The sequence below is a fragment of the Epinephelus fuscoguttatus genome, linkage group LG17 (assembly GCF_011397635.1).
Source record: "Epinephelus fuscoguttatus linkage group LG17, E.fuscoguttatus.final_Chr_v1".
Classification (NCBI taxonomy): domain Eukaryota; kingdom Metazoa; phylum Chordata; class Actinopteri; order Perciformes; family Serranidae; genus Epinephelus; species Epinephelus fuscoguttatus.
The window spans coordinates 20875209-20895965 of record NC_064768.1 but is presented as its reverse complement, the minus strand read 5'-3'; the positions used below and the strand labels follow the sequence as shown (position 1 = coordinate 20895965).

The window sequence follows — 20757 nt, the reverse complement described above, 5'->3', positions numbered from 1 at the left end:
ATCGACTGACCACATCAGTGAGTAGAAAAACGTAGGACAGTCAGAATGACTGACTGATAGTTTCCGTGATTATGAACAGCATGTCATACCATGACTTAGTCATACCAAAAATTAGAAAAAACAACAACAAACATTCAGCCACAGGGGGAGCCACAGCGATCGGTTGCATTTTAGCCATTTTTAAGCATTTTTCTGTTGTTATAGCGCCACCCAGTTGCCAATTAGAGTTAAATTTCTCCAGTCACCTTGAGGCGTCCTGTTCTACATATCTACCAAGTTTAGTAAAAATTGATATGGCGGTTAGGCCTAGATAAGAAATTAGCTCTCTAGCGCCCCCATTTTGTTTGATGGGGTCAATAATGGAGGGGTCCCCTCAGATTATGTGTGGTCATATGCCTACAAAGTTGCGTGGTTATCGGTGAAACTCTTGAGATGTTATACACCTTTGATGAGCCACGCCCTCCGCAATATTCATTGCCTTATAGAAGCTCAGTTTTAGTAAGTTTTCCAACTTTTGCCACTTTAACTTTAGATAATGGTCCCTAGATTATGTTCACCGAGTTTCATGCAGATCGGCCAAACTTCCTAGGAAGAGATCGATTTGAAGTGTTTTTCAAAAAATTCAAAATGGTGGAAAATATATATATATAACCGGAAGTTATGGGTTCTGAGGCATTTTGTTTCTCATGAGGAGAGGCATCTCTGTGCAAAGTTTCATGTCTCTACGATATACAGTGCATGAGATATGCCCATTCAAAGTTTGCAATTTCAATCGGTTGCTATAGCACCCCCCTTTGGCCACTTGATGTAATATTGCTTCATTTGCATCCTCCCATGACCCTCTACCACTGTGCCAAATTTCACATGGATTGACCAAGTCAGTGAGGAGAAAAACATGGAACACACACACCCACAGACAGAGTTTTCATCATTATATAGTAAGATGCTATTCTGTTTTGTTAAGTTATAATATATTCATTTTTCAATTAGCAGTCCGTGCAGAATAATCTGTGGAGCTGGCTGCTGTACAGAGTAACTGGGGTTGTTTAGCATGTGACTGGTTGCACTGGTGTTTTTATGTGAGATGGACACCCATATTGATATTAGCATTAAGGACTATGATCACCAATCTTTTTGATGGCCTATCTTCACTGAGGCCTTGAACACATTTGATACCTGCTTAATTACTCCTCACTACATATAATAAACAGAATAACAGAAAATAAAAATAAACACAAAACATTCTCTAGTGACAGGTTGCAGGTTAAGTATATAAATAATGAAACAGGACAACAAATAGTAACAAAGAAAAATACTTTTATTATCAGCGTGAGGTGTGTATAAAACTGCTTACTGTGAGGGTAAATAATACCACAAAGGCTATGGCTCATGTATTGAGGATGGACATATTTTACATTTGACATGAGATGTCACTTCATTCCAGCAGGGAAACCTCATGGAAGTATGCACCAAGCATTTTGATCCCTTGAATGTAGTTGGTTCTGAAAATGGGAAAGATAAAACAGTGATCAGCTTGTTTAATCGGTGAATAGTTCTCTTTATCACATGCTGCAATAGAGGGGTCAAGCATTAAAATCATGCATAAAGAATTCAAGTTGTTGCGTCTCATTTTAATTATAATGTTTAGGCAGAAGCACTTCCATTGGTACAGGAATCTTTTCTCTGGCCTTAACAGTAATTTCTTTTCCTCATTATCACATCCAAATTTGTCCATCATGACGCTCATTCTGGCAACAAACTTTTAAACTCCTATAGGAAACTTTTTGAACTCTTCAGTTCCTCTTCTCAAACAGAGTGATTCATGTAGAAAAGGAAAAAAGAAGATGAAAATGTGACACTTTGAAATACCTGTTGAGCTTTTCGTTCTGGGAGTGAGCTCCGTCGTCAGAGGATCCAACAGGAAGCAGCATGACGTTTCGTCCTGTGGCCTCCTGGAAGGTCAAAGTGACGGGGATGCTTCCGCCCTCACGGGTCAGGTCAGGCTCCACACCAAATACTAGCAAATGGAGAGTGCAGCCCATATAAGTGAAGAAGGTAAAAAAAAAACCCTCTACAACATTAAGGATGGAGTGTAACAAACAGAAAAATCTATTTTCATCCTCATTCATTACTTCTCTCTTTAACAGCAATCAGATGATGTGAGGAAATGAAAATTATACCCCAATGGGGGTAAAGAGTACTATGTGTTTTGAGTGATCCTTTAATCATATACATTTCAGTCTGTCTTGCATCACTCAGCCTCTGTACCTGTCTTCATGGCCTTCCGACCAGCCATGTAGTGCGGGTGGTTGAAGTCAGAGACCCAGGCCTTGGCTCCGTGGCCCATGTACACGTTCAGTTTATTGGGGCTTTCCCGTTCAGCAAACTTCTTCTGCAGATGATCAATAACCTTAATGATGAGAAAGATAAATATGAGTTACAATGTGAGAAGGAAGCGCTGCTTGGCTCTGATGGCTGGTCTGACAGGTGCAAAAAACAAGGTCCCAGAAGTTCCAAATTAATACAATCATGGAGAAAATAATCTCATGCATTTATTCTTTGAGCACAGGCAGTCTAACACACCAATGCATATCGACTCTAGGTTGTCATCAGGGTCTGAGAGACAGTAATCAGACTAAATTATACCAGCCGTGAAAGGTGTTCGCCCAACACATAAGGTATAGTATAAAACCAATAGAGGGCGCTCAAACAACAGCCTAGAATTATAAGTCTACAATACAGCATGATATAAAGAAAATGAGTGAAAGCACCAAGGAGATTTTGCGAGGACAACTTAATCTTAACCTTAATTACATATTTCCTGTTTTCTGCCCTGGTAAGCACTTGGCAAACTCACATGAACACTATCTTAAGCAACTCAATGAGACCATTTTGTTTTGGCAATGGCAGGATAACTGCATCATTCATCAATTGTCTGTTAAGAATAAGAGATACAGCACTTTTTTTTGCCTTTTTTTTTTTAAATCATAAGGACTGAATAATCTGTTTTACTTGCAATTTTTTTTGTTGTAGATGCAATATTGTTCCCAAAAACAGAATAACCAAGTGACTCATCTTTGTGACACACTACTACTGAGGGTGAGAGTGGTTGGAAAAGTCATCAAGTTCTAAATTCCACTGTCAGAGGCTTTTCCACACACCAAGCTTTATTGTGTTCTAGTCACATGAGTACCACCGCATGACAGCATTAAAAACAGTGTGAAGATATTTCAGCGTCCTACCTGCTTTTCCACAACTTTGGGGTCCATGTCGGGGACAAGACGGATGGAGAACTTGCCAATGACCTTGCGCGGGATAACAGTTTTGGCTCCTGCTTCAGAGAAAGCTCCCTCAATACCGTGAAGAGAAAGAGATGGGTACCTCCAGCGGTGCATCAGGATTTTCTCCTACAGGAAGATTAGAGCAGTACGTCTTAAATTATGATGATAACCATGCAGTTATCCAGAGTTTCTATCTTTGAGTGGTGAAAACAACAGAAATCAATGCTTGCCTTGGTGTCATGCAGCAGCTGTCCAACTCCAACATCTTTGCAGTATTCGTCCAAATCAAAATCAATTTTCTCATACAGCTTTTTCTCCTCCTCTGTCAGAGGGGCCACATCATCATTCATCCCAGGAATCAAAATCTTCCCCTTCCTGTCTAAGAGTGAGCCTGTTTAGAGAGAGACAAATACAATATGTCAGTGCTCCTAAAACTGTGTCAAGTGCAGGTCAAAGAAACATCATTTTATTACCAGTGTTTTCCAGTAAAACTGCACTCAAATTAGGTTTTGTAGATTATAATATTATCAGCATCACTTGCCCATTAGCGCAATCAGGTCACTCATGGCTTCATGAACAGAGCCACCGAACACCCCTGAGTGAAGGTCCTTGTCCCCGCAATGCACCTTCAGATGAAAAAGAATTTTAATGTGCTTCAGCAAAATACAATTTCACAAATAAAAGACATGGTTTGTTTTTGTTGCAGTTTAACCAAAATTTTAAAACAGCACTACAATCAGACTTCACCTCAACAAAGAAGTAGCAGATTCCTCTCAGACCGTAGGTGATGCAGGGTTTGGTCTTGCCGAGCCAATAGTTGTCAGATATGCAGACGTAGTCCACGTCTTTCAGGAAGGTGTCTTTACGAGAAAACACCAGTTCATCCAGGCCCTCAGATCCAGACTCCTCCATCCCCTCGAAGCAGAATTTAATGTTGATGGGAAGCTCCTGCACAAAGAGAGATAAGGACAAAAATAGAAACAACTGTCAATTTCCATAAATATCATCACCAGGCCTTACTGTGTATAACAATAAAGATCACTAGGATGGAAGACCAGTTTAAATTGAAACTCAGGGCCATTTTTTTACTTATTCATTACTATTTCAGGTGAAAGTAAAGGGTGATTCAAAACAGCACGCAGGTGACATGACTTGGTTTAATCATTAAATGATGGCTTGTTAAGACATGATGACAGATCTCATCCAGAGACCTTTGACCACTTTATCCTGCTGACTTCTCTGAAGTGATCGACATATAATTACCAAATCAGCTCTGTACTTTAACACAGAGATAATTCATCTCTCAGAATGATGCAGAGTCACTTTGGAAAATCATTCCTTGTTCCAACACCAAAAGCAACACTTTATGGTAATTTAACAAAATCCCATATTATCACTATTAAGGCTTAAAAATGGGCATAATTAAGGGTAGGGCAACTTAAGGTGACAGGTCCGTATCATCTATTGACAAGTTGCTACCACGCCAAAAAAGTCTTGTTCAGCTTTTGGGTGTACTGAAAGACCCCCTAAACAGTCAGATGTTCAGTTTTTTGGTCATTGCATTTTGTTTTATGGTTTTTAGCCTGTTTTTCACTAGCAAAAATTATTAGCATTAGCGTTACCACCGTTAACCACAGCTGTAATTGCACTGTGCTAACCAAGCTAGCCTTAAACATTGGAATCATCTCCACACTCTTGTCCAAATATGGTCACTTCTGGCGACAAAAATCCAAACTGGCAACAGCCAAAATGCCAAATTCAAGTGAGTAGGTACAGTAGCGGCTGAAGCAACTACGTGACTTGCTCAGCATACCTACACAGTGGTCCACAATAAGCCCCCTTTGCACTCTGGTCCCTGGATGAGAAGGGCAGCGGCTGCAGAGGCAAACATTTAGACACAGTGCAATAAACGGTTAGGTTTACATTCACTGCACCTGGCGTTCTGCTACTCTGTCTGTGCAGCAATAACCAAACTTTATGTATATTCCAACAACGCTCCTAATGAACGATCCAGCTCCAAAAATAGAAAATCAAATCGTGGCGGCAGATATTCTAACCATGTGTGAATGTGTACAGGAATGTGTGGGAAACTTATCTTAACATCTCATTTCTTAAAAAAGGTGACTGACCTCCTCATGTATAATGAATTTGAAAGTGATTTATAGCAGCCTCGTATTTATTTACTACAATGTGGCGTTGTAGCAGGGTTGTGTCAGTGGGTCTGTCTTGTATTGGTGGTGGGTGCACTTTGTAGGCTTTGTTGGCTTCAAATGGAACGTGGCTGCAGCTATACATGTCTCAACTTGAGCTTTAAAACAGGAGTCCACAAACCAATGGGTGATGTCACAGTAGCCACATCTATTATTTTGTCTATGGAACTGATTTGGGTTTAATTTTTTCAAACAGCAGCTTTCAAACTGAAAAGAAAATTTCTCTGTGAATGTCCAAAAGAGATGAATTTAACCTATAATTATGATTCCATTCACCTTGTATAAATTCCATACAAAGTTGACATGAAAACATCATAAAGACGTCATACAGAATAAGTCACCACACCTAAGTTTAATTACCATTTACCAAGCAACATTCCAACCAGTAAACTGTGATCTGTCCGCACCCAAATGTTTAAGTAATGAGGAGGTAGAACATTACTAAACCAAAACCCAAGTGGGTTTGTTCTTATTATCCTCACATTTAGAAGCTTTGTGATGCTATAATGAACAATACTGGTCGGCTGGACTGTAATGAGAGTTGTGTCATGTAAGAGAGGTCTGGTCCAAGATCACTGACAATTTGTATTTAATTTCTGTGATAATTTTCCAGAGCCTCTAAGAGGTTTTTTTAAAGATATTTTTGTGGCTTTTGCCTTCATGTGATGGGACAGCTGTAGCATGAAAGGGGGAGAGAGAGACAGGGGGAAGGACATGCAGCAAAGGGCCTTGGGTTGGAAGACATGGCCTTTGTACATGGGGCACCTGCTCTACAACATGAGCTACTGGGTGCACGAAGGGGGGAGGTTCGATTGCTCAAAACAGAACACTACAGATGTGGTTTCCGCAACTCTGCCTCTGGAACTAACTTAAACTTTTTGTTCCTAATCACAGCACCCATTAAAGGACAGAGAAATATACTGTACATTAGAGATGAAGCAGTGGTGGGAATTTTACCTGCTTGATTTTCTGGTAGGCCTCGATACAGTTAAACCAGGCCAGCACTGGACCCTTGTCATCAGTAGAACCTCTACCATAGAGCTTCCCTGCAAAGAGAGACAGTGTTTTATCTCAAAGCCACAGATCTTTATTTGATTACAGCATCAGAAAGTTATTCAGAAGTTTCTGGTGACATTCTGTGTCATCTATCCAGTGTTTCCAGTCCATTTACTCTCACTGTCTGACCCTGTCGTCCCTGAGCAGGATGCTGACCCTGGGGAAGTGGAAGGCAGGCCTATAGTGTCTGTCAGCACAATGAGTCAAACTCCTTGGCAACTAAACAACTGGATAGTAAAACATGACGTAAGCAAGAACAGGGCTGATCAGACTGAAACGAGACAGGGGGAAGTGGTATTTTCTGTCAGCTGACTATCAACAGAAAGTACACAAAACCATTTGGGTTATGGTATTAGTAGCACACAGAAAAACAGTTTAAAAAAAGACAGGCCTAATATCTGACAGTCTACCTATCATATTGTCATCAAAAATTAACTGCCAATATATGGGGTTTAATGGTGAGGCCTAATAAATCACAAACCTAATCTGCAATGCTTTATCTGGATTACAACAGCAAATGAGGCTGACCTAGTGTGTGAGTGCTGATACGTTACACAGGGTTCACACACAGTTTCATTAAGTCATTCTGTGTTGTTTAACATGACAAATATACCTTCAGTTTAAAACTATTACAGCATTGCATTTATGTGCATTTTTTAATGATGCAAAGTAACTAATTTAGGAAACCTGAGACAGCTGCCAAGTTGGTGAATAGCAGACGATGATTCATTGATAAATATGGAAAGAAGTTTATCTAGAAAGACTAAACATCTGTCATCATGTAATAGGCTTAACTAAATAAAATGCTTCACTCTAGGCCTTTAGCCGTCTGTGAATGTCTTCTTTATAAATACAACACTACTCATTCAACTTGACCTGTGAGGCCTGCAGATAAGACATGATTAAGAGCACAACTCTACCCTAAAACATGTGGTAACTGGGCTGGACTTTGGAAATATGCAGCAAACTGTGATATGATCACAAGTGTAAAGCTGATAAAAGCTCAAAGAGCATTTAAACAAGATGTTACATTTAAGTAATAATGATTAAACTTCTCTGAATGAATGACGTGCAGACATTTACATACATTTTTTTGCAATACTACGTTACCAGTTTAGACACATCAGTCATTTACTTCAGTGAGATATGACACTGGAAGTTTGTCAAGCAAAAGAAGAGGGAGGTGTAATCATTACACGGAAGGCTGGAAACAAAAACCTTGCAGTTACTGACAACACATCTCGTCTTACACACCTTAAAAACATATTTGTTTGCTTCAGTGACTTCCAATACATCTATTTTGAACTGACAAACATTTCTTCATCAGACCGAAACAGCTTCAGGGTAAATCTGTGCCAAACAGAAACCAAAACAGTTCTGCTCTCACCATCTTTCTCCACCAAAGTGAAAGGCTCTGTATCCCAGCCATCATCAATGCTGGCAGGCTGGACATCAAGGTGGCCGTAGATACACACGGTCTTCTTTCCTGGGTCTGATCCCAAACGACCCAGGACGATGGGTGGCAGAGGGATCTCCTCTCCAGAGGGAAGCTCCATGCACAAACAAAAACAACAGCTTGCATTTTAGTTAAGGTTAAGGTTTACAAAAAGGGCCTGTTGTGCTAACTTAAAACCATTAACAAAACCACATTAACCAACATAGGTAAAGCAATAAGCAATAGCACACTCATACACACACCTTCTGTGTTCCAATGTCCACCATCTCCACTGTTCCCCCCAGCCTCTCAATGTCCTTGGCAGCCATCTCCATCATCTTCTTGATCTCTCCGCGCTTCTCTGGCCAAGCAGATACACTCTGGACGCCAACCCAGTCTGCAAGGCGCTAGGAAACAAGAATAATGTACATACATTTTAATATAATATAGGAAAACTCTGTTTCATAAAGCAAGTCTCAGTTGTAGAAGTTTAAAAAGACAGTTCACCCCAAAATCAAAAATACGTATTTTTCCTCTTACCTATCAATCTAGGTTGTTTTGGTGTGAGTTGCCAAATTTTGGAGGGAGGGATTTCACCATTCTACTGCTGTTGAGCTGTTTTTGTGCTATAATTACCACAGGTTTAGTACAATCTAGTTCCATCGTTTTTTAGAGAAGGCAGACATCTCTATGGCCGATATCTCCAACACTCAGTGACTCACACCAAAACAATCTAGACTGATAAACAGCACTACAGGCAAGAGAAAAAGTAGGCATGTTTCATTTTGGGGTGAACTGTCCCTTTAAGGCTCACATTTTCTTAAAAGCCTCCTTCAAACCTGTAAAGTGGATTCAAATTGAATGTGTGAGCACATTAGGAGTCCATAAAGTTTAACAGCATCTGCAGTTAACATGTCACTAAAACTAAATCTCTAACTCAAAGTGAATAAGTTACAATGCTGCTTAATATTCAAGGTTAACACCACTGGGTCAAGTGAAGACCGATATTTGGCTACAGTCTAATAACCCCCAGTGATTAGTTGATCGTAACAGCAGGAGCTCATATTGGGAGTACACTTACATGAAATTATTAGAATGAGCTTACCTGCACGTACAGATCCTGGTTTTCGTCCACATACTTGAAAAGCGCTGTGAGATGAGCCATCTTTGCCAGCGACAGGAGCTGAGGGTTGAACAGACAGAGTGCAGTGAGAGTCAACCTTCCTCCCCTTTGCTGTCTTAAGGGAGAACAGAAACCACGCCCTCCTTGAAACATGCTGACCCCTGCTGTACTCATAGCTCCTCTGTCATGCACGCTGGGCCAGATAAGCAGGTTTCAGATCAGGAAGTTAGGATCAGGAGTCGGAGTTAGTTTTGCAACATTATTATTAGGGCCACAGCTGACTCGTCCTGTTACTTTGCAGAACGTGTGGTTTTTATTAATATTGTAAAGGAAAAGGCATAAAGTAGGTAGTTGCGTAATAAAAAGCTCTCAATGTAGCAGAAAGCTCACCTCCCTGCCTTGAAGCTGTACATACGAACATTTATAACATCACTTAAAAAAAACACAATTCACTGTGCTGATGCTCCTGTTTTACTTGCAAAAGTTTTCAGAAATTTCATTACAATCACTTAAATGCATGACTCTGTTGGTCTCAGAGATCTGTGATAATTAAATAAGTTACAGAGTGCCTAAAGAAGGGTTTCATCAATCATGAGAAACACTTCACTGTTTATTAGAAAGGACTCCAACTGGGACAAAAATATGCACCTGTTAACAGAATATTACATATCTACATGTATGCCATGCCAATAATGAAGTAGTGTACTGTAAATTCCACTTTATAACTAAGACTAGAACCAAAAATCTTAACTTTCGATTTTAGACAGAGCTGGCTACTAAAAGGGAACGCCACCTAAATTAAAAATTTCAATATGTTATTTCCATGACCAAGGAAAGTTGAATCTATATTTGCAAACCTGAGCTACTGTCTCTCAAAGCCAGAAACCAGAGAAGTCTCAAACATGTGATGTCATGGTGCAGGGATACTTAAATGCTTTGTCTGGGGGCCACTTTTGCAAAATGACAGGAGGCCAAGGGGCCAGTTAATAAACAAACAAACAATACAATAAATGAATTGCCTGTTCCCTTTCAGTCGATTCACTAGGTACAACACAAATAGTATGGGATATCATGCCCCCGCGTGGCCTGACTGAAGAAACCTTAATTCACGCCTTTAAGGCAGATGATCTGTGGTGACGCATGTGAGGCCCCGCCCGCACATATATACCTGTGTCGCCACAGTCATTCTTCAGTTTTTACGCTCTTCACCTCGCTAAGAACACCTCTACCGAGTGGGTTAGCTAGCTGCTGCTAGTTAGCTCTGTTCTATAGGCTACTGCCAACGCGAGATTAGCTTAACAGCCCCTGTTGGTGTTAGCCATCGGCTACTCGCGGAGCACTAATTTCGTGTGTATTTTCGAGTACTATTCATCGAAGGGTTTCGTGTCTCGGTATGAGCACCAAGCCTAAACAGGCGAAGAAGAAGTCTTCTGTTCGCCCCTGTCCTCAGGGGTGCGGCTTCTCTTTGCACGACAAGGACCAGCACAAAGCGTGTCCTGTCTGTCTGGGAGTCCTCCATGCTAGGAGGGCGTTGATTGAGCCCGGGTCTTGTGCGTCTTGTCGCCAGCTCCGGAGCTCAACCCTGGAGAGGCGGGTCACGTTTTTGGAGAAAGTGCTGGGGAAGACAACCGTTTCACAGCAGGACCCCCTCCTCTCCGAGTCGGGGGACCCAGCTTCATCTGAGTCCGACGGCGAGGAGCTTTTGGCCGAAGTCCCTGCTGGTGACTGGGCGGACCAAATGGAGTATGTTGACGGGTTAGCTGAGTGTAAAACGGACCCCTCCGAGGGCGCTAGCCAGCCGCCGCTTCAGCTAGCCGCTTGCCATGATGACGATGACGTGCTGGACATCGGTTTGGATGTGCACGGCTTGTCGGAGGATGAACAGGAGGCTTTATCGTCAGGCCAGTACGCCGCCGCTGCTGCGTCGGTTGACCAGGACGACACATCCTTCCTCTCGCTGTACCGCCGTGCAGCCGAGAAGCTGGAGGTGGAGTGGCCCTCTCCCCCACCAACTCAGAAACCGTCGCGGTTTGCGGGATTTTTCCATCCCCCCGAGCCGACGACTGTTAAAAATAGTCTGCCCTCGTTCCCTGATTTTTGTCGCAGAGCTAACCTTGACGTGGAACAAGCCGCTGTCTACCCGCGTCACGGTGCCCGGCTAGGGACAGTATTTGGACCTGGATGGAGCCGAAAAAGCGGGTCTGGTCAACTCTTCGCCTATGGAGCCGTCCCTGGCAGCCTATCTGGCCCCGGCCCAAAACCATGGTGTCGGCGGCCCCACTACACACCCATCCAAGCACTGCAGGTTCTCCGCGTCGCAGCTGGAGAAGATTTACCGGGCACAGGCAGGCACAGCCCGTGCGCTGAACTCGGTCACTATGCTCCAGACATATCAAGCCATATGTCTGGCGGAGCTTGGGTCACTCATGCCTTCCGACAGTCCACTGGCCCCTCTTCTCAATGAGGTTAGAGTCGCTACGGATTACATCCTCCGCGTGTCCCGCTGTGCAGCGCTCTCCCTGGGCAGAGGGATGGCTTCTACAGTGGTTGCGCAGAGGCACCTGTGGCTGACTCTTTCCAACGTTCCGGAGAGGGACAGGGCTGTTTATTTGGATGAGCCAGTGTCTGCTGAAGGCCTGTTTGGACAGTCGCTCGATGCTATTCAGACAAACTTTGAGCTGAGAAAGAAGCAGACAGAAGCCCTGCGCAGCATCATCCCCAGACATGATGCGAAACAGCAGGGGCCTGCCAAGCCGACACCGCCGCCTGCCCCCAAGAGGGCAGTGCCGCCTGTGAGTTTGGGCTCCCAGCCAGTGAAGCAGCAAGCGCCGGGCCAAACCCCACGCCAGTCGGCTTGGACCAAGGGTCCGCCACCAGGGCTCCAGAAGGGTTCAGCGCCTAGGAGGAAGAAGCTGCACTCATCCTAGCTCCGGGAGTGGGCCGAGAGGGGCTCCAGCAGCAGGGAGACACTGCTGCCCCTCATCTGTTGCCACCAAAGAGGCCGCGTTAATGTTTAGTTCTGGGCGAGAAGCATTGCACTCCCCAGACACAGTCTCCCAAGCACAACCCCCCCACACACACAAGTGCCCCAGTGTTGGTGCCTTCTGTTCACTGTGTGAATGTTGTAAATGTGCATTTATTGAACTCAATAAAGGTTCCGTTTTGTACCCAAAACAATACCAAACAAATAAACCAGGTCAAACTGGTGGTGCCGTTCCCCTCTGGCACGCCAGGGGGCGACAGCCCATTCCCTACAGTGCTGCAGGTCAGTCGGCTAGCTGTCCATCTCCCTCAATGGCCCGCATGCGCAGTCTCACCGTGGATAGAGAGGACTGTTGCCATGGGTTACCCGTTACCGTTCAGGGCCCGGCCACCCCGTTTCCACTCTATAACAAACACAGTTGTAGGGGACGAGGCAGCTGCAGCACTGAGGGAAGAAATAAACAACTTGTTGAACAAGAGAGCGATACGAGTTGTTCCCGCTTCGGGGGCGAACAAAGGTTGGTACAGCCGCTATTTCGTTGTTCCGAAGAAAGGGGGGGTACCTCATACTATTTTAGACCTGTGAGTGTTAAACAAGTATCTACGAACTTACAGGTTCAAAATGCTAACACTCAGACAGCTACTGAGCGCGATCGGACCGGGAGATTGGTTTACAATTATCGATCTTACAGACACTTACTTTCACATAGCGATACAACCGGACCACAGGCAGTTTCTAAGGTTTGCATTCAAGGGCACGGCCTACAAATACCTGGTGCTGCCGTTCGGCTTGTCATTCGCCCCCCACACCTTCACAAAATGTGTCAAGGCGGCGTTAGCTCCGCTACGGGAGAAAGACGTTCGCATATTAGCCTATCTAGACGACTGGGCGCACCTGTCGCTGACTCTGTCGCACGTCCAAGCGCTGGGCTTCTCGGTGAATTTACGGAAAAGTTCACTGATCCTGAGTCAGCAGTTTTCTTTTCTCGGGCTGGAAACATGTTCGGTTTCAAACCGAGCGTGTCTCTCAGAGCACAGGGTGGCTGCGTTTCACCGCTGCCTCGCTCAGTTTCGGTTGGGACGCAAACTACGTTTTCGGACGATCTTACAGCTGTTAGGCATGATGGCATCTATGATTGCTGTAGTGCCACTCGGGCTGTTAAAGATGCGAGCGTTGCAACGCTGGACTCAATCTCATCGGCTGTGTGCACCGCGTCACCTCCAGAGGAGGCTGACGATATCTCCTTCTTGCATGTTGGCGCTCCTCCCGTGGAGGGAACCCAGTTTACTACAACAGGGCTCCCCTATAGGGAGGGTGTCTTTTCGCAAGGTGGTGTCCACAGATGCTTCCCTGAGGGGGTGGGGGGCTCTGTGCGAAGGTGCAGCAGTGAGAGGGGTGTGGACGTCGGTACAATGCAGGCTCCACATCAACCACCTGGAGCTGTTAGCAACTTTCTTAGCTCTAAGGCATTTTCGTCCGGTTCTGACAGGCCATCATGTTCTGATCAGGACAGACAATACAACAGTGGTTTCCTACATAAACAGGTAGGGAGGGGCCCGCTCACTTCCCCTGTCGAAACTGGCTCACTCTCTGTTGCTATGGTGCAGTGCTCATTTTCTGTCTCTCAGAGCCACCCATGTCCTGGGCCACCTGAACCTGGGGCCAGACCTCCTCTCCAGGGGAGGTCCTCTTGTGAGGGAGTGGAGGTTGCACCCATTGGTGGTTACTCAAATATGGGACCGTTTTGGCAGGGCGGAAGTGGACCTTTTTGCCTCCAGAGCAAATACCCACTGCCCCCTGTTCTTTTCCATGACGGACCACAACACTCCCCTAGGGATGATGCGTTAGCGCACACATGGCCCGACACGCTTCTGTATGCGTTTCCCCCAGTGGAGATGATTTTGTCAGATCTGGAGAGGGTGCGCCGACAGGGTCTCTCTCTGATCCTGGTGGCCCCTCACTGGCCAGCAAAGTCGTGGTATGCCGAGATAATAAGTCTGCTGGCAGCGAGGCCCTGGCAGCTTCCCCTCCGCAGGGACCTCATCTCCCAGGCGGGAGGGGAGGTGGCTCACCCGCGCCCAGAGCTGTGGCGGTTGCATGCCTACCTGTTGAAAGGTCCAATCTAATAGCTAAGGGTCTGCCCCCAAGTGTGGTGTCAAGACCGAAATGTACTCCCATTTCAGTGCTCTATTGTGGATGTTTTGACATTCCTCCAGGAACTGCTGGATAAGGGTCTCTCTTTCTCCGCAATTAAGGTTTATTTGGCCGCTATATCTGCATGCCATGTTGGTTTTGATGGAGTGACACCAGGCGCTCATCCTCTTGCCATGCGTTTCCTAAAGGGAGTCCGCAGGCTGAGGCCTGTGATTAAACCCAGCATTCCCTCATGGGATTTAGCTTTGGTGCTTGAGGCGCTTTGTGGACCCCCATTTGAGCCTATTGAGTCTGCAGATATGAAGTTTCTTTCATATAAGACAGCACTACTTCTCACTTTGGTTTCTGCAAAACGGGTGGGTGACCTTCACTTCGGATGGCTCTAAGGTTACATTGCGCCCAAATGCAGCGTATTTGCCTAAGATTATCCCTGCAGCCTATAGCTCTATGACGTTTGAGCTTTTGAGCTTCTGTTCCCCTCCGTTTGCTTCCGAGGAGCAGAGGAGGTTACATTTCTTGTGCCCCGTGCGTGCGCTACGTACTTACATAGACCGCACACAGAGTGTGCGTTTATGTGACCAATTGTTTGTCTGTTTTGCTAATCCGGCTAAGGGTAAAGCTCTGTCTAAGCAGCGGCTTTCTCACTGGATTGTGGAGGCTATCTCCCTAGCAGGGGTCTTCCATTGTCTCACGGTGTGAGGGCACATTCGACCAGGGGCATGGCAGCATCATGGGCTTTATTTAAAGGGGTATCTGTGAGTGATATCTGTGCTGCAGCCACTTGGTCATCACCGCACACTTTTGTCCGGTTTTATCGTTTGGATGTGACAGCCCCTTCGGTGGCTCACTCTGTCCTTTCTGCTGGGTCCACGATGCACTGAAGTGCTGGAGGTGGACTCCGGTTCGGTGGCTCCTCTGCGAGGCGTGTATACATGTCCCATACTATATGTGTTGTACCAAGTGAATCAACTGAAAGGGAACGAAATGTTATGACTATAACTTCAGTTCCCTGAAGGAGAGGAACGAGGTACAACACTAGGTTGCCCCGTTGCGCAGCTGGGCTCGGTGAAGAGCGGCTATCGAACTGAAGAATGACTGTGGCGACGCAGGTATATATGCGTGGGCGGGGCCTCACATGCGTCACTACAGATCATCTGCCTTAAAGGCGTGAATAAAGGTTTCTTCAGTCAGGCCACGCGGGGGCGTGATATCCCATACTATATGTGTTGTACCTCGTTCCTCTCCTTCAGGGAACAGAAGTTATAGTCATAACATTTCGTTTTCAACCATTTCATGTTTGCTGTCCTCACTCATCTTTGCCAAGAGGAAATCTAGTTGCAGCAGCCCCGCACAGGTCAGATGTACAGAGGGGCTTATTTTTTTTAAGATTTAGGACACTCTGTCTGGAGGTCTGTGGGTATCCTCCACTGGCACTTTTTTTTTAAATAAAAAAAGCTCTCTTTAAAGGATTGCCTCACCAACAAAATCAGCATTTTAAATCAATTATTCATGTTTCATTTATGTTTGATTCATGTTTGCTTGAATTTGTGAAGAAACTTCGTTTTTCTTGCATGCCTCCACAGACAACTTCAAACATGTTGATTTCTGGACTGATTGGAGACCACGTTAAACAACAGCAAAGCTACATCAAAACATCTGTTTAAAAACTCTCACACAAGTCATGCAGCATAATCCAAGTCTCATTTATCCAGTCATATGCTCAGTTTCACTTTCTGTGTGAACACTGAAAGACACTTTCGTCATGAATTCAACACAGTATGACTAACTGATTCACAAATGGTTATTTTGTGGGTGAGGTATTCCTTTAATGCCTTCTTATGCACTCTGGCACCTTTTTTACCCTCAAAGTACAAAAACTGGCCTGTGTTAATGAGTTTATTTTCAATGTGAATTAGGAAATGGTCAGCCGTCCATCTGGCAGCCTATCACAGGCCAGATTTGGCCCAGGGGCCACAAGTTGAGCATAGGATATTAAGTCTGGACCTTCTCCATAGACAATGAATGGGAGCCTGATTTTGTGGATCCAGAGTGTGTTTATTTTCTTTCTCACACCCAATTGAGTTTCATTCTTTTGTGGTGCTTTCAGCTCTGAAACAGAAATACTCAGAACTTCCTCTTGGTGCATCTTTCACAATTCATTGTCTACGGAGCAGCTCCAGACTTTATACCCAGACATGTTCCCAGTCCGGCCCAGGGGCCAATCGTGGCCCACAGACTGATTTTAAATGGCTTGTTGTTTAGAATATGCTAGATGTGGCCCCACACATTACAAGTTAAACAATCAAGATCACTTTGCAGTTTCTCCATTTCACCTCACAATGGCAGGACTATGTTACAGTTTGTAGACATGCAGCAAGTAGGAACTACACAGGCCGAACAATGTGTTTTCATAAACACACAGTACACATGCAAATACACGGTTCACTTACAACACATTGTCTACATGTCTACAGCAAAGTTGAGGGTTGAGTAGTAGGCACTTCAGCATTGTGATTTTATGTTTTGTGATACAGTGTTTTTGAGAATCAATACAGCATTCATTTTTGATTAACAGTTCACGTGTTGGATTTAAACCCCGACCGCTGGACAGCAGTGCTGTAATCTCTCTTCAGTCACGTGACTCCAATGTAACATCTTATTACAGGGGCTGTGATGAATTCAGATCCTTCTGTTCTGTTTGTATTAAAAAGTCAACATTTTCCACTCAAATTTTATGCATATAGTTGAGTGTTCTCTTTAACAGTTTTCCTTTACATTTACCTTACTTTGCAAATACCACAACATATCACCTTGCTTATATATCCCAATGTATTGCATGTACCCCCTTTGTCTTGATATGTATCATATCACCAGATTCTTCAGCAAAGTAGCGTAAAGTCCACAGCAAAGCTACCTCTTTCACAAGCAGTGTAAGGTTGATTTTTTTCCCACTGAAATATGAAACAGATAGGCTTGTCTAATTTGTATGGGATTATTTTTTATAACCCATATGATGCAGGAAGCAGCTGGCCCCCAGGTATTTTCACATTATCTAACCCCCATTCAAAAAAGTTGGACTCCCCTGCCCTGTGACATAGACAAAATTGAGTTTAAGCACTCTTTAGCAGGTTTAGGATGTGTGAGAGTGGTTTATGTTAACTAATATTTTTGGACTGTGTGAAAATGGTTGAAGTTCCCCTTTAAACCCAGTTCAGAGGAGTTTTAAATCAGATTTCAAGAAATGGTTGTTTATTTGTTTGTGTGGTTTATTGTTGGTTTAATTTGTAGGTGTATGAATACCGGGAACTGGTCTGTTTTTCATTCTATTTTATTTTATTTTTTGTTTTATTTGTTTTGTTTTTTGGTGTTTTTTTTTTTTGTTAATTTTTATTATTATTATTATTTTATTTTTTGCTAAGATCTGTCATTATGATCAGCCTGACCTAATGTTTTTTTTAATATTGTCATATAAATCTGTAAATAGTTTCTATTTGATGCATGACTGACGTGAAGCTCTGATTGAACAGGCCCGGAGCTCAACGGCTCTCTGAAAGCAGAGCAGCTTGGTGACAGGTCACAGCTAACGTTAGCCGGCTAACTCAATATCTCCAAAACTCGCGGTAGCTGGCTAACTTAACGTTACACCATAAGCTCTGGTCATTTCTAAAACACATAATTAAGCATTTAAACTAAAAAACTGTTCAGTTATCAGAACTCACCTCGTGTTTATTTCCGTACAGCTGATGTCTTCATGTGACTCTTCTCACCTGACTGACACTTCCTGTGTTTCCTAAAGCCGCTGACTAAGCTGAAAAGCTTAAAAAGTACGATGTGTTTTGTTCTGCGCACAAAATAAGAGAGGACAGAAAGTCTTCACTGCATCGGGTGGACACAGAGTGGCTGCTGGATTATTTTCACGGCGCAATGAATTGTGGGTCAGCAGCACATGCTTCGTCACGTTCATTTATTGGATACAGAGACAGTTTAAAGAGGAGATAGACCATCTCTGGAAAATCTACATACAAAGCTCTGATATAACCATAGTGCAAGAAGTACTCAAGTCTCCTATTTCAGTAAAAGTAGCAGTACCGCCGTGTAGAAATACTTTATTACAAGTTAAAGTCTTACATTTAAATTTTCACTTAAGTAAAAGTAAACAAAATACACTTTAAGTATCATTTTCACAGCATTTCAAAAAATAATGTTGGCTATTGCGAATTCAGCAGTGGAAAGTGACTATGTAGCCTATATTTACTCAAGTAGTCCACTGTACTTAGGTAACCTACACATTTTGGGTAAGCCTATTTATACTTGACTAACTCCATTTTGTGCAACTTTAGCCTACGTCACTACGTCTTAGAGTGAAAGACATTTTATATGATTAAATGAATGAATGAATGCATTTTTATAATTGTGTCATGCAAGCAGTTAATGCCCAGCCCACATAGGCTTAAAATACAGATCAGAGTCCATCAAACATAAATTCAGGTAGCATTAAAAGGAAAGAAAATGAAGCAAAGCAGCAAAAGCATTATATTCAGACCATCATTTTGGAAAACCAAGTTCGTGGATCACTCAAAGGCATTTATGGTGTAAAATGAAAAAAATCAAAATAAATACCAATTATCAAACATTCTTGCAGTCTCTTCCAGGCTTTAGCAACAAAATTTGCAAATTTAAACACATCAAAATTTGCCAGCCACATTAGCTCTCGGTCATCTGAGCTCGAGAAAATGTCAGGGTTTAGATGAGCCATTTCATAGAATATAAGCTTTCCTCAGTCATCACAGTTTGTACAGAAAGAAGATGGGACTCACTTTCCACCTCATCCAGATCACACAGCTCACATATTCTGTTCACCTGAATATTGTTGAATCGCCAGATCTCAGTGGCCAGAGGAAGAATACAAGCTCTCAGCTGTGCAACTAAAGATCTTTGGCTTCGAGATGAAATAAGATTCCATGAATGTTAAAAATGTCTATCATTTTTAACAAATGGTGAAATTGAGCTTGGTATGCATGAAGTAAGATGATTAGGCTTCTTATTATTTTTTGTTTGTTTTTGCAGAAGTGTAGCATATCTCCTCTAGATGTGATATTCACATTCTTCTGGAGTGATGAAGTGAAGGATGAAGTATTCCTTTATGAGTGGAGAAAATTCTCCATACATGTTAATGCAGCAGGAATATTAATACAAAACCATACATAATAGTGAAACACTGTAAGGGAACATTCTGATGCACAATGACTACTTTCAGTTTTCATACTGTAAACGCATTTTGCTGAGAATACTTACATACCTTTACTGAAGTAAGTTTTTGAATACAGGATTTTTACTTTTGCTCAATTGAAAGATCGGAATACTTCACCGTTGCATGCAAAGATCATGCATTTAAAATTTCACTTGAGTAAAAAGGTAAATGTATACTTAAAGCACCAAAGGTAAAAGCAGCATACTGTTTTTGCAGAACAGCCCATCTCAGAATAATGTACACATTGTTGGAATGTGACTATTGATGCATTAATGTGTTCACCACATAAATATTGCATCTGGTAAATTTCAGTCTATTTGTTTATGCTCACTCAAGGATACAAGAGACAACCAATAGCTTTTCAAAACTGACTTTTAAAAAAGTAAATCTAATGCTAGATGGTGTTAACAGGTTGTGTTAAAATAAACCTGTTCAGAAAGTTGTATTGTACATTATAAACCATGAGATTCTGAGGTAAACATTTGATAGTGCATTAATAAAAACCCACAAATGGCTTCTGCAAGACATGTTGGTCATTTATTTCAGTGACAATGGATACTATAAGTTTGCCAAGCCAAATAAAGAAGATGTAGTCTTGACATTGAACACTTGTAACAGAAACCCTGAAGTTAACCACATTAGGTCTCATCTTACACCAAAACATTCCAGTCTACTTCAGTGACTTCTGATGATGTGGTTTCACTTTGAATTGGCAGACTCTGGATCATAGAAACCACCTCAGGGTAATTCTGTACCAAACAAACTTCTCATGGGTACTGTTTGTACCAAGGTGCAGGTAAATGTTAACCCCTTGATTACCACATCAGACAAAAGAAACTGCAATTTACTGAACACTGTCAAGAGGAATGATGGTCGCCACTCGCTTCAACTTACAAGTTGGAGATCAAGCTAGAAATTTTGGCTTAGTCATGGACTCTAACATGGATTTCAACAGTGGCAATAAAGTCAGCCAACTATCATCCAGTATATCAGTGATTGAGAGGACTGTCTCAGCAGGATTTGGGGGAAAGGGGGGGGGGGGGGGGGGGCGTGTGCATTCACCTTCCACAGACTAGACTACAGCAAATGTCTCTATTGGCGAGGTCTCCCTAAACCCAGCTCTGCAGCTGATCAAGAACACTGCTGCTGAACTCCTCACTCCAACTTGCCTTGCAAAATGTAGTAGGTGTTGACTATTGCATAATACAGTTTGTCCTCTTGGGCTAGTTGCCAAGTCTCTACTCAAACCTCAATAACACTGAAG

The 20757-nt window shown here is 43.2% G+C and overlaps 2 protein-coding genes across 2 annotated transcripts; one reads left to right on the top strand and one right to left on the bottom strand.

The window, feature by feature from the left end:
• Positions 1 to 1300: 1300 nt before the first annotated feature.
• cndp2 (carnosine dipeptidase 2) lies at positions 1301 to 18170 on the bottom strand. The gene is made up of 12 exons (XM_049602717.1): positions 17962 to 18170; positions 9088 to 9165; positions 8246 to 8389; positions 7935 to 8097; positions 6449 to 6537; positions 4029 to 4229; positions 3823 to 3907; positions 3512 to 3672; positions 3243 to 3407; positions 2269 to 2410; positions 1870 to 2017; positions 1301 to 1502 (listed from the first exon to the last, which is right to left on the bottom strand). Exons 2-12 carry the CDS (start codon positions 9145 to 9147, stop codon positions 1436 to 1438), a joined length of 1425 nt encoding a protein of 474 aa, XP_049458674.1. The 5' UTR covers positions 9148 to 9165; positions 17962 to 18170; the 3' UTR covers positions 1301 to 1435.
• Positions 11921 to 13675, top strand: LOC125904989 (uncharacterized). Its single transcript, XM_049602718.1, has one exon. It carries the CDS (start codon positions 12710 to 12712, stop codon positions 13634 to 13636), a length of 927 nt encoding a protein of 308 aa, XP_049458675.1. The 5' UTR covers positions 11921 to 12709; the 3' UTR covers positions 13637 to 13675.
• Positions 18171 to 20757: the final 2587 nt, after the last annotated feature.

Excerpts from the sequence above, each read along its gene's own strand:
- LOC125904989 (XM_049602718.1), top strand. The coding sequence starts at position 12,710 with ATGCTAACACTCAGACAGCTACTGAGCGCGATCGGACCGGGAGATTGG.
- cndp2 (XM_049602717.1), bottom strand. The coding sequence starts at position 9,147 with ATGGCTCATCTCACAGCGCTTTTCAAGTATGTGGACGAAAACCAGGAT. Across the intron at positions 2,411-3,242 it reads CCAAAGTTGTGGAAAAGCAG|GTTATTGATCATCTGCAGAA; the intron begins GTAGGACGCTGA and ends CTCATCATTAAG. Across the intron at positions 2,018-2,268 it reads TCGGAAGGCCATGAAGACAG|TATTTGGTGTGGAGCCTGAC; the intron begins GTACAGAGGCTG and ends TCCATTTGCTAG.